The sequence below is a fragment of the Loxodonta africana genome, chromosome 11, assembly GCF_030014295.1.
Source record: "Loxodonta africana isolate mLoxAfr1 chromosome 11, mLoxAfr1.hap2, whole genome shotgun sequence".
In the NCBI taxonomy this organism is placed as follows: domain Eukaryota; kingdom Metazoa; phylum Chordata; class Mammalia; order Proboscidea; family Elephantidae; genus Loxodonta; species Loxodonta africana.
The window spans coordinates 57,332,466-57,344,881 of NC_087352.1; the positions used below are offsets into that span (position 1 = coordinate 57,332,466).

The 12,416-nt window shown below is 45.0% G+C and overlaps 1 protein-coding gene across 1 annotated transcript in view; it reads left to right on the forward strand.

The window, feature by feature from the left end:
• MYO5B (myosin VB) overlaps positions 1-12,416 on the forward strand; it is a 398,883-nt gene that overhangs the window by 246,267 nt on the left and 140,200 nt on the right. Inside the window, exons 10-11 of the mRNA XM_010586735.3 lie at positions 529-794; positions 12,227-12,308. Of these exons, the coding sequence (XP_010585037.2) occupies positions 529-794; positions 12,227-12,308 (348 nt within the window). The remainder of the gene's footprint in view (positions 1-528; positions 795-12,226; positions 12,309-12,416) is intronic.

Sequence of the window (12,416 nt, forward strand, 5' to 3'; positions counted from 1 at the left end):
ATGCTTGTAGGTAGAGAACTCTAAGAAGGAGGACTAGAACTGCCTTACGGGTGAGAAGTAAGCACCACATGTGGAACCCTGCAGATGGGGACTGCGTACATTCTGGTCTGCAGCTGCTGCCTTCCGGCTCCTTACACTCAATGGATTATCTGTTCCGAAGCTGTCCATTCTCATTCTGCTCCCTTTGTTTGGGGAATACTCTCTAACCAATGACACAGCAGCAGCCTGGTGATGAGGAGGGGACAGATGGGAATGTGGAGATTTTTTTTAAACCCTGATCGTTTGGTCATTAGCAGGTGTAATGATCACTCTGAGCAACAGTTTCTGGGCTGTACTTGTCTCTACTTAGCGGGTGTGAGAGCGTGTGAGTCTGCTGGAGGAGCGGCCAAGGATGGAATGGGGTCCTGGAGTGTTGGGAGGCCTTGGGTTTGGCTTGTTTTCTCTCTGGGCAGGAGTGCGGAAGAGGGTATGATGGTGGGTTTGCCCTCCACACCCCTCCTGAACCCATCTCCCCCATGTCTTCCCCAGCCCCAGGACGAACACCTAAACAACTTCTGCCAACTGCTAGGGGTGGAGCACGATCAGATGAGGCACTGGCTGTGCCACCGCAAGCTGGTCACCACCTCGGAGACCTACGTCAAGACCATGTCCCTGCAGCAGGTGGTCAATGCACGCAACGCCCTGGCCAAGCACATCTACGCCCAGCTGTTCAGCTGGATCGTGGAGCACATCAACAAGGCCCTGCACACCTCCCTCAAGCAGCACTCCTTCATCGGGGTCCTGGACATCTACGGGTAGGCCTGCCGCTCCATCCTCCCAGTCTTCTAGCTTCCTGTTGATCATTAGTGTCTTCCTGCTGGCATTTTAGAGCCAGCAAGGGCCTTGGTGATGTTCGTGGTGGTTCTCAACCAGGAGTGAAACCACCCCTGTAGGGGAGTTTGAAACGTATGGAGGCATTTTTGGTTGTCACAATGACTGGGGTCACTACTGGCATCCTTGTGACCTGAGGCCATGGGTGGAGGTGTTCTACAATATGCAGGACAGTCCCCGGGAGGAATAACTGGTTGCCGTCAGGTCATCTCTCACTCATGGTAACCGCATGTGTGTTGAATTAGAACTCGGTTCCAAAGGGTTTTCAATCGTGATTTTTCGCAAGTAGATTGCCAGAACTTTCTTCTCAGGCACCTATGGGTGGACTGGAACCTCCAACCTTTTGGGTAGCAGCCGAGCTGTTAACTGGTATTACTACCCAGTCAGAATGCCAGTAGTTCCCGCATTGAAAAACCCTACTGGCATTCATTTTTACAACCGGGAAACTGAGGCTCAGAGAGGGAAATGATTGCCCAACATCATACTGGAAGTTACTGTGAGAAACAGAACTTAAATGCAGGTTTTGTATCTCCCAATTAAGTTTTATTTCAGTCTATCATGAGACTTCACTGACCCTATCATCAGTCAGGGTGGTTATTTTAATGCCATGATTTTGCACAGTGCTGTATAGATTTGGGCTGTGTGTGGTCATTCTTCAGGTTTCTTTTCCTTCTAGAATTCCAGCTTAATCAAAAGGATGGTTATTTATAACAGCATACTTTTGCAAGGAGAAGCAACATGGCATGGTAAAAAGTGTACTTGAACCCAGGAAATTGGGTTTTTGTCTCAGTGCTGTCACCAGCTATCTGAATGGCTCTGCAAACCCCAGCCCCTCCCTAGGCTTCGCTTTCTGTAGCTTGAAACGGAAATTTTGAGCCAGAGTCTCTGCGAGGTTCTTTCCAGAACATTCTAGAATTGTGTGAAATTATATGAACTGGGTTGCAACCTCCCTTGCACTTTTTTTTTCTGACCAATGTCTTTTCTCCTTTAAGCTAATAATAGATTAAATCCTCCTGGGTCTTTAAATTATAGAAGTCATGGCTTCTGTCTTAAAATAGAAGTTTGGATCCATGGAAGTGCAGTGTCAAAGGAACGGTGCTGCTCTTAGTGAAAGCACTGCTAAGTGGGCTGAAACTCAGCTGGGACTCGCCTTATGCTGCATCCATAAAGCCAAATCATACCTGTCACCATCGAGTCGATTCTGACTCATAGCAACCCTATAGGACGGAGTAGAACTGCCCCACAGGGTTTCCAAGGCTGTAATCTTTACGGAAGGAGACTGCCACACTGGTCTCCTGTGGTGCGGCTGGTGGGTTTGAACTGCTATCCTTTCCGTTAGCAGCCGAGCGCTTAACCACCGAGCCACCAGGCTCTAGAAGCAGCCACTTCCACATGGAAAGGTACACTGTCCTAATTACAACTCTGATGCTGCGGCTGGGCATTGGGTTTCAAACCAAACTATGTCCCATGCCATGGAGGCAATAGAAGAAGAATGAAACTTGATTTCCTGCATCAAAAGGGTCTCAGGCACACGCTAAAGAGTTTTCAGTCACAAGGAAGAGTTAAGTAACAGGAGAAAATAGAAATTGTAGAAGGGTCAGTCTGAAGATTCCGACACTTAGCTTTGTAAAAGTTTCAAGGTACAAGAGGGCACACCTCTTTTAAGGAGTGGGCAGAATTTTAAGGAGTCCCTGAGGGGCCAAACAGTTTAGCACTCAGTTACTAACTCGAAGGTTGGTGGTTCGAATCCACCCAGAGGCACCTTGGAAGAAAGGCCTGGCAATCCACTCCTGAAAGAGAACAGCCATTGAGAAAACCCTATGAAGTTCAGTTCTATTCTGAAACACATGGGGTCACCAGGAGTTGGAATCAACTCAACAGCAATTGGTTTGGGTTTTCTTTTCTTTTTGTAGAACATGGAAGGTGGGGGCACCTTTGGGAATAGGAGCACAATCAAGATAGTAGGAAAAAACAAGGTGTGAAGAAGAAACCTCGTAGCCGATGAGGAGCAAACAGTGGCGAATCGCCCTAGACTAGGAAGCGGGAGACACGTCTTTTCCAGGGCTCTTCAGCGTTGTGGTGGAGTGACGCTGGGCAGGCCACTTATCCTCCGGCCTGTTGAGGGCCTACTTTGTGCTCAGCCCTTCAAGTTGTTTTGGGAGAGCATAGAACAGTCTGTGCTCCCTGGGAACTTACTGTCTAGTTGTCAGTGATTAATTCTGTGCTTTTCTTACCTCTACCATCAGTATTTTCAGGCAATTGGTTTAGTGCTTCCTTCTGAAGTATGACCCAGAGAAACCTGTGGTGCCTGGCCCGATTCCCTTAATCTACCTGTGCAAGATTCTAAGTTTACTGAGGTTTTGGTTTGAGAAGATGAACGTGCAGTCTCTTGTTAATAATATGTAAAAATATTATGACTTCAATGTTAATGATATGTAAAATACTGTGCCTCCGTTCTAGTCTGTACATATCTTTTCTTAGCAGTGCCTTGCATTTAAACAGACTGGCAACTCCCCTCCCAGGAATCCCCAGGCACGGCCTGTGCATGGATGGGAGGTCTCTGTGAGTTGAGCTCCCAGTGCTGCTGAGTCTGCAGATGGCAGCTGGGCCCGTGGAAACGGGGATTTCGTGCTTGTGTTTGCCATTTAATTTTTGTAATTGAGTTTGTTTTCTCTGAGGCTCTGTAGGTAAGGCGTGTCTGTGGTCTAAAAGGTGTAGTTGTCAGTGGATGGGGCAAGAATACCTACGACTTAGTCTCCTGTTTCTAGAACTCCTAACGTGTGTGTCACCCTCATCTCGGAATGACCTGTGGGTTTCTTAGAGAACATCTGACAGCTTTTCAGTGAGAGCAGGATCCATTTGGATAAAATGCACTCATGGCTCCTCCCTGCAAGGGCCCCACCTCTGGGCTACTTATGCGCACACTGGGGAATTTTCCTATCCTTCATACTTCCTGCAGGGCATGCTATGCTCTGTTTTCCCCCCTCTCTCTTTTTAATTCCTTGTTTTTTCTCAGGAGCTAATTTACTTTTTAAAACCCTGGCATAAAGCAGTCATATGTAAAAAGTGAGCCACCGTCCGCCTGGAAAGGAATAATGCCTAATGCACAATTATTGTTCTATATACCCAATGCAGTGCTGAGTTCCCCCCTACGGGCAGAGGTAGAGATAGCAAGTTAGGTACAAGGTAGGTGTAGAGTTACCTGGCTAGCTAGCAATCTACCTGATAAAGAAACTCTGGCGAAGCCAACCTGGGCCCCTGGCTGCCAAGAAAGCTCTTTCAAACGTTCCCTAAGTGTGTATATGCACGCTCCTCAGTGGTTCTGGTTTGCCCAGAACTTATTGTTTGAATTTTCACTGACCCAGGTTCTCTTTCTGGTCAGGGCTATGTAATGAACTCTTAGGAGATTAAAACCAAAAATTGGATCATAGGAGAGCAGGTGGCTTGAGCCTGGACGTGTTATTTCTGATCCATCAGGTCAGTGACATTTCTTAACTTGGGAGAAAATGACAAAGAACATTTAGTGGGATCTGGAATAACCTGGGCGAACTATTTACTCTCGTCTTCCTTTCTCCCCTCGCGGTATTTTATCCACCTTGGTCTCCTTTGGACTTCAGATACCTTCCAGAAACCCACTGAATCTGTCTCGGTTGTTTTGTTTTTTAACATGGCCATCCCTTAAATAATCTGGAAGTGCACATCACACTTGGGACCCCACCTCTCTTAGTCTCTAGCCACCTTCTTCCCATTTCTAACTCATTGCAGTCTTTCGGCTTTATTCATCACTATAAGAAGTGAGTCTATAGAGAGCATTTCACCCTCTATGACATCACAGCACCTAAGCTTTTTTTTTTTTTTTGTGAGTTTTCTGTCCATATCCCTGACCATGAAACACTGTAGAGGGGAGAAGACCATCTAGCCACAGTCTCAGTCATTGTTTCTCACCTGACAGTGTGAGGTGCCTGGGTGCACATAGAGGATGCCTTTGGGGCAACATTATGTCTTTGATATCCTTATTGCTCCTCAATTTTGGGGACCAGAAGAGTGGTGTATAGAAGGTGGAGAGAATAAAAAGGACTGGTAGGGATGTGTTTTGAATACAGTGAACCCTTATTCATTAAAAGAAAGAATAAGGAGATTTATTCCACTATGAATTAGGTTAGAAATGTGCAAAGCTAGAAAATAAGGGTTACTCTTCCCCCTTCACCCCCTTCACTCCCGACAAGGTGGCACTAATTTCTTCGACTGGAGTGACTGTCCCTAGATGAACTGCAGTGCCTGTCTAGGACATTATTGGCCCACCAGTCAAGCTCATTGTAGAGACTGAACTGGGAAGAGTTCCATGGTGTAGATGAACCACTTCAGCTTTTTCTATAAATGTTTAAAATGCTGCTACAGAGTGAATAAACACTTCTATATATAAGCAAGCACCGTACACACATGGCTCACCTTGTCATAGTGTCCCAACTGGTAGGTAGTTCATTGAATAGAAAAGGCTGTGATATCCTAAGTAAATTAGCATGGGCAACGCTGCCTCCACCAAACTTCAGTGAGTCTGCAGCTCAGAGGCGTTTCCCCCAGGCTCCCCTGCTCCCCATCCCTGGCAGTTTTCCAGATTCCCAGTGCCTGGTGTAAGGATGGCTTCCCTGTACCCTGCTCCCCTGCCCCATTCCAAGAAAAAAAATTGCAAAAGCAAGCAACACCCAGAGCACTTTCGCCAACCCAAGCCAAATGCTTCTTCTTAACTAAGGATCTGCAAAGCTGCCTGCGAGGTGTTTCTTACCAGGCAGGGGATGGAAATTAATAGGTGAGAGCCAGGCGACTTTTGGCTGGGGTTTCCTTTTCATGTTGCATTAACCAGCAGCTGCCTCTGCAGGCTTGATTAATTGCAGTCCTCTCCTCAAGGCAGCAAGAAATAAATGGCTTCCGTTTGGGGAAAAATACACATTTATTTGTCTTTGACTTTGGCCTTCAAAATGCCGAGGTAGCAGGGGACTTTGGCTATGACTAGTCCATCTTGCTGAGAAGAGTTGGCCTGGGATGTTTATGGAGCAAGGCAGGGTATAATCCATGCCCAATGCCCAGGTAGGAAATTTTGCTTTTTGTGTCTTTTATGGTATTTCCTATCTTTAAATTAGCTTCCCACTCTATTCATCGCTCTTTAATGATGTATTGTAAGTAAGCTTCTTAGGCCATCGTTCACCTTTATCATTTTGATGGAAATTGTTCTCTTTTTCTTTGGTTGGTTTTGTTTCCTTGATCTCACTCTCCAAAATAGACCTACAGCTGCAATTTCATTACTCAAGGAGGACTGCCCAGCTTTTCTCTGACTAGTATGAAAAGGTTTCATGGAAAAGGGAGAAAGAAAATTCAGGATTGCGTTTACCCCCCCAGCCTGTGGATGGCGGCTCAGTCCTGGGAAGCCCAGAAGATGCCTGGATATGTCTTCTTCAGGGTGTGCACGCATGGCTGGTCCCAAGGATCTCAGACTTAGCAGATCACCGGAAGTCAATGGGTTCTCCCTGGAGTCTCCCAGCCTCCCAGGGAGCCTTGTAACTCAGAGTGCTCTAAAGCAAAGCTCAACCTTCCACAATTGCTCGGAAGCAGACCTTTTGGAGTCTGCTTGGAGCCAGACACCCCTGCCTACTTTTATGATGAAATTCTGTATTCTTTCTGTCCAGGCCAGCATTCCCATGACTTCACCCTCTTTTAAGAGCCTATAGCACATAAAATCTGTACTTCTTGGGGAGGATCTCACATACCAATTTCTTGTCATCTTCCCATCTTCTTTTGGGCGGGGACCATGGGCTACTCTTTGCAGCCCTCACAGTTTTTGGGGCTTTCAACCAATGGGTTGGGAGAGGATTACCATATAGTAGGCCTTTTCCTGTCCCACATGGAGTTGCAGGCATGAAGAGGAGCCAGGGACTGGACACACTACAAACTGAAGGACTTAGGTCCTCCAAAGGAATTACTGTTCTTGACCTGAGAGTGTGAGAAGTGCCTAGGACTGTGCTTGCCTTGGAGGACAAGTCTTGGTGGGGACGTATCAGCACAGAGAGGAGCATGTGTGCAGAATTAAAGTCTTGTCATTCTAAGATGTGGCAACATCCTAAGGTTGTTTAGTAAAGAGTCAGGAGAATTGGCCTGTCTAACAGACCCCAAGGTGCTCTTGTGAGATTCCATGGGCTTCAGGATGGAAAGGGACTTTGAGAGGAAGTTTGACCCATCTCTCTGACCCCACTGCATGGTGACCCTGTTTAAAGGCTTGTCTAGAGAAAATTTCTCCAAGTTATGTTTTATATATGACTTTTAGTAATCAACATTCCCTGGAAGTCCTCTTCTGTATCTAACCTAAATTCCATATCTTTTTATTTTGCATTTGGTAGAATGATGGTGATATCCTCTAAAATAGAGAGATGAGGCTGGGCTGAGAGATTCCAGTTCCTTTGACTTATACTCAGGAGGAAGTACTTCAAAGCATTTCATTTTCTCTCTCCTATCTCCAGGTCATGAAACGAGAGGTCCATGGTGGTTAATAATTAACTCAAAGTGACTGGCTGACTTTTTATTGCCATTTCATTTGCCGACAGACACTACCTTTTCTTTAGCAGCATTTCTAGCCCATACTACCTCTTTAAATTGAAGTGGCAGGAAAAGAAAATTGTGTACTTTTGCACTACATTTCTAAGATAGGAGGAGCTGGAAGTAGAGGTAATAATTGTACCACCATGAGTACAGACCAGGGCTTCACAGGCTCTTTCAGGGTGAACCCCTGCTGAGAATTTGCATTTCTAACAAGTTCCCAGGTGATGCTAATGCTACTAGTTAGGGACTGTCATAGATTAAATTGTGTCCACCAGAAATATCTGCCAACTTGGCTAGGTCATGATTCCCAGTATTGTATGATTGTCTACCATTTTGTCAGCTGATGTGATTTCCCTGTGTGTTGTAAATCCTACCACTATGATGTTAATTAAATGGATTAGCAGCAGTTTTTTTTTTATATATAGATGAGATCTACAAGATTAGATACTGTCTTAAGCCAATCTCTTTTGAGATATAAAAGAGAGAAGCAAGCAGAGAGACAGGGGGACCTCATACCACCAAGAAAGCAGCATCTGGAGCAGGGTGCGTCCTTTGGACCCAAGGTCCCTGTGCCTGAAAAGCTCTTCCGCAAGGAGAAGATTGATGACAAAGACCTTCCTCCAGAGCCGAAAGAGAGAGAAAGCCTTCCTCTGAAGCTGATGCCCTGAATTTGGACTTCCAGCCTGCTAGACTGTGAGAGCGTAAATTTCCCTTCCTTAAAGCCACCCACTTGTGGTATTTCTGTTACAGCAACACTAGATGACCAGGACAGGGACCAATTCTGAGAACCACTAGCAGAGCAGTGGTTCTCAAAATTTATTATATATAAGAATCACCTGGGGATCTTGTTAAAAGGTTAGATTCTGATTCAGTGTATCTCAGGTGGCAATGCAAATCCTCAGCAGGGGTTCAAACCAGAACAAACCATTTGAAGTCCTGGTACAGACCCCAAGTCTTAGCATCCAGTCTTATTCTTCTGTTTTGACCTTCCTCCCACACAAGGATTCTGGCCTAAGTATTCCCCACATTGATTTTACAGGAGAAAGCCAATCCCCTTTGTATATAAATTTCTTGGTGACATTTTAATGTTGTGAACTATAAATTGATCTGCTGTGTTTATTTTAAAAAGGCATCTCTGTTGATGGAATGAATTAGTACAAATATAACTTCACTGTAAAGGAGAAGTTACCCTATCTCTCCTTGAGTGTCGCTTTCTGAGGTCGGTCATCTTAGATATTTTCCAAGCTCCCCAAGCCCCTCATTCCTCTCTGGGCCTCTGGCATTACAGTAATTACACTAGATGGCTGAGGAATTGTTACCAGATAATATCTTAGAAATAGGGAAATTATGAGCTAATTTGAGGCCATCTCAAATTAATGAAAATGTTCTTTGTGGAGTGCTACCAATATAAAGCTTTAAAAAATGACAAGTGGGAGCTATTTAAATCTTTTATCTGTGGAGCTTGGTACAGGCTCTGCCAGCATACCCAATTGCTATTATCTGGCCAACTGCTAGGGTGGACCTTTTATCTTCCTTGTAGGTTTGATTAATTAAATTTCACCTGGGGCTTGGTTGTCATCAGCAACCTCTCTTGGGGGGAGGGGAGGGGAAGAGAATGAGGTTCTAGGTGACTGGACCGAGTCTATAGGACCAACATCTTGGCTGGGAGGGTCCCAGGCCAACATAATGACCGGCAGACACAGTGCCTCCCTATACCCGGTCTGCAGTGCACAGGGCTGGCCTCCTTTATCTCAGCTTGGGCTTTATGCCTCTTTGATCTTATTTTATTAACCCAGAATTATTTCTCCCACATGGGCATGACCAAAAGTTGTGCTTTAATCTGGTTGTCTCTAAGCAGTTGACTCCTTTGATCTCAAAATGATTTCCCACTTTTCCATGTTTTACACAGGGGAGAGCAGGGGAGGAGGAGAAATCTGATGTTGTCTGGACACTGCCTTGGCCCCATTGCTGGTCCTGCTCTCCACCACCACGACTCCCAACCCCCACCAGGGGCAGCTCCAATGTTTCTATTGGAGGGTGGTTATAAGGGAATACAATCTATTTAGACATTATGTTTAATAAAGTAGAGGGTCAGCTAAAACGAAGGTACCCTCAATAAAGTGGATTTATACAATAGCTGCAACAGTGGACTCAAGCATACCAGTGATCATGAAGATGGCACAGGACTGACATTTCATTCTGTTATACAAAGGTTCCCACAAGTTGGAGCCAATTTGACAGCAACTAACAACAATCTATTTGGAAGGGCTTGCGTGGCACTTTTTAAGACTTGAGAAAATTCCGTCGTCCACATTGAAGAATGATGGGTGGAGATGTGGAGGTTGTAGAGAAGGCAGCTTCTCTCCCACTCCCCATGTGCTGACCTCTTCTGGAAAGTTACCTCTCTTGTCCACAGCTCTTCCATTAGTTATCTCTTCCTCATTTTTAATAAAAGTTTTACTCCTGAATTAAGACTGTGGGTTCAGGAAACAGGATCCTTGTGTTCTAATCCTGGCTCCTCTACTTATTTGTTCTCTGACTTTGGGCAGGTTATTTAAGCTCAGTTTTTTCTACTGTAAGATGGGATTAATGGTAGACCGCAGCTCTTGGGATTGTGGTGCCATTAAATGAGTGAAAGCTCATGAAGCATTTGGGGCTGAACACTGAAGCACTCATTAACAGGGTCACTGCTTCCTCTCTAGCCATTGTGTGAGTGAGAAGAAGGCACTTGCTCCTAGATTTCTACTCCTTACCCCCTCAGCCTGATGCCATTGCCCCACATACAAGGCGGCCCCGCTTGCTGTGGCTGAAGCTGTTGGTGCTGTTGTAATGTTCCCAGGTTGGTGAGCAATACCATATCCATCCAGCTACCCAAATGAATCTTCTCTGCACACCGCTGGTTGTTGGAAGCCCTGTCACTTCCACCTTCCTTAATGTCTTTAGAATCTTCCATTCCTTGTCCCTTATCAGCTCAAGTCAGGCCCTGACTAGCTCTTGCCTGGGTTACCAGTACCAGTTGCTGTCTAGCCAGTTCTGCCTGGTAAATGCCCAACTCAACTGCCTGCCTTCAGTCTTACATACCTTCCTCTTAATCACAGTTTTTCTCTACCCTCTTGCCAGTTTCTGAGATGCAAATCTGATTATGCTATTTTGTAATTTAAATCCTTCAAAAGCTCCGTGTTCCCCCTGGTAAAACCCACAGCCCTTAGCATAGCTTCAAGGCCTGCAGGGCAGGGTCCCTGCCTCCTCGTGCTGTGCCATGTCTCATGAGAGACCCTGCTCCCACCTGCTCCCCTCCCATAGTGCTCCAGCTGTAACCCAGAAATTTTGAGTTCAACAGTGAACGGCAGTGTTGATATTCTAAAGTATAAAGAGCACAAGTCAATTTTTAAAGTTAAAACTCAACAAATAATTTACCAAAGATTATAGACGATTCACAAAGTAAAGGTATAATACACACATACAGAAAAATGCGGAACTCTGTTAATGATCAAAGAAGTTAAAATGAAAACAAAAACATTTATATGTGGTCGTGAATCAAAGATTTTTTAAAGTTAATACACAGTGTTGACCAAAGAGCTGTGATACATCAGTACACTCAGTGAAGGGTGAGGGGGATTGACTTGAATGGAGTGCAGGGGAACTTTATGGGGTGATGGAAATGTTCTGTATGTGGATTGTGGTGGTAGTCACATGCTGTATAAAATTTGGCGAAAACTCAGTGAAGTTTACACTTAAAATTGGTGCATTGATTATGTGTAAGTTCTAACTCAGTAAAGATGATAAAAAAAAAAAAAAAAAAAAAAAAACACCATATTGACCAGTATTAGGAGAACAAGACATATTCTTACATTTGAGAGGCAGGGATGGGGGTGGAGGTGGGGGTGATAACATACATTGGTTCTACCTTTCTGGAGGTTAATTTGCTTCTGTATTTTAAGAAACCATACTCTTCAACGTGGTAATTCTCCTTCAAGGGCAGCATCCTAAGGAAAGAATCGTAAATTCAAAGATTTACATACAAAAGTGTTTATCACGACATTGTTAACAGCAGCTAAAAACTGGACAAAGAACCAAAATGTCTCCCAATAGGGGTTGGTTAGGTTGTGATACATCTGCATGGGGGCCACTGCCAGCCCAAGCGGAAACCTTCATGTGACTTGGAAAAGGTGTCCCCCCTGAGTGGAACGGCCCCCTCAAGGCTTGCCAGCGGAGCACCAGCTGCTTTTCAGCCCCCGCTTGTCCCCTCACCTGGGCCCCTTGTACGATACCCACTTGTATAAGCAGCAGCCCTGTTCCATGCTATGGTTGGCGAGGCAGACATTAAAACTGATGCCTTTGAAAAACTGTAACACCGGGGAAATGTTTGCAGAATAGAAGGAAGAATTTTACGTATAAATCTAATTTTGTTCAAAAGTGTAAAACCACTGATAGGAAGTCTACCAAAATATAACTGGTGGTCAATATCAATGATAGAATTATTGGTGACTTTCTTTTTTCTAAACTTTTTTATTGCCAGTAGTTTTTGCTAATTATGAAACTAGATATAGATCTTACTTTTCTAATGGACTAGGGCTTTCCCTAGTGCTGATACTGGCAGTGGTGGTCTCTTTGAGCACAAGAACAGAAAATGGGAATTCTGTGCCGGAGTTAAAGGTGGAGCTGGCTGGAAGTGGAGGGTAAGGGCTGTTTTCTTGAAGTCCCATTGATTCCCACGTAAAAGAAGATGCCTTTCTTATCTTTGTCCTCTCCTCTTTGCATTCTGCAGGTTTGAGACGTTTGAGGTAAACAGCTTTGAGCAGTTTTGTATCAACTATGCTAATGAAAAGCTCCAGCAGCAATTCAACTCGGTAGGCTGGCGTTCCAGATCTGGGGGTGTTGGAGTGGGAGAGCCCCTCTCTCTTCCTGGGAGCAACTGCTCAGGCTACTTCTCTCTCATCTGGGGTCAGTGGGCTCTA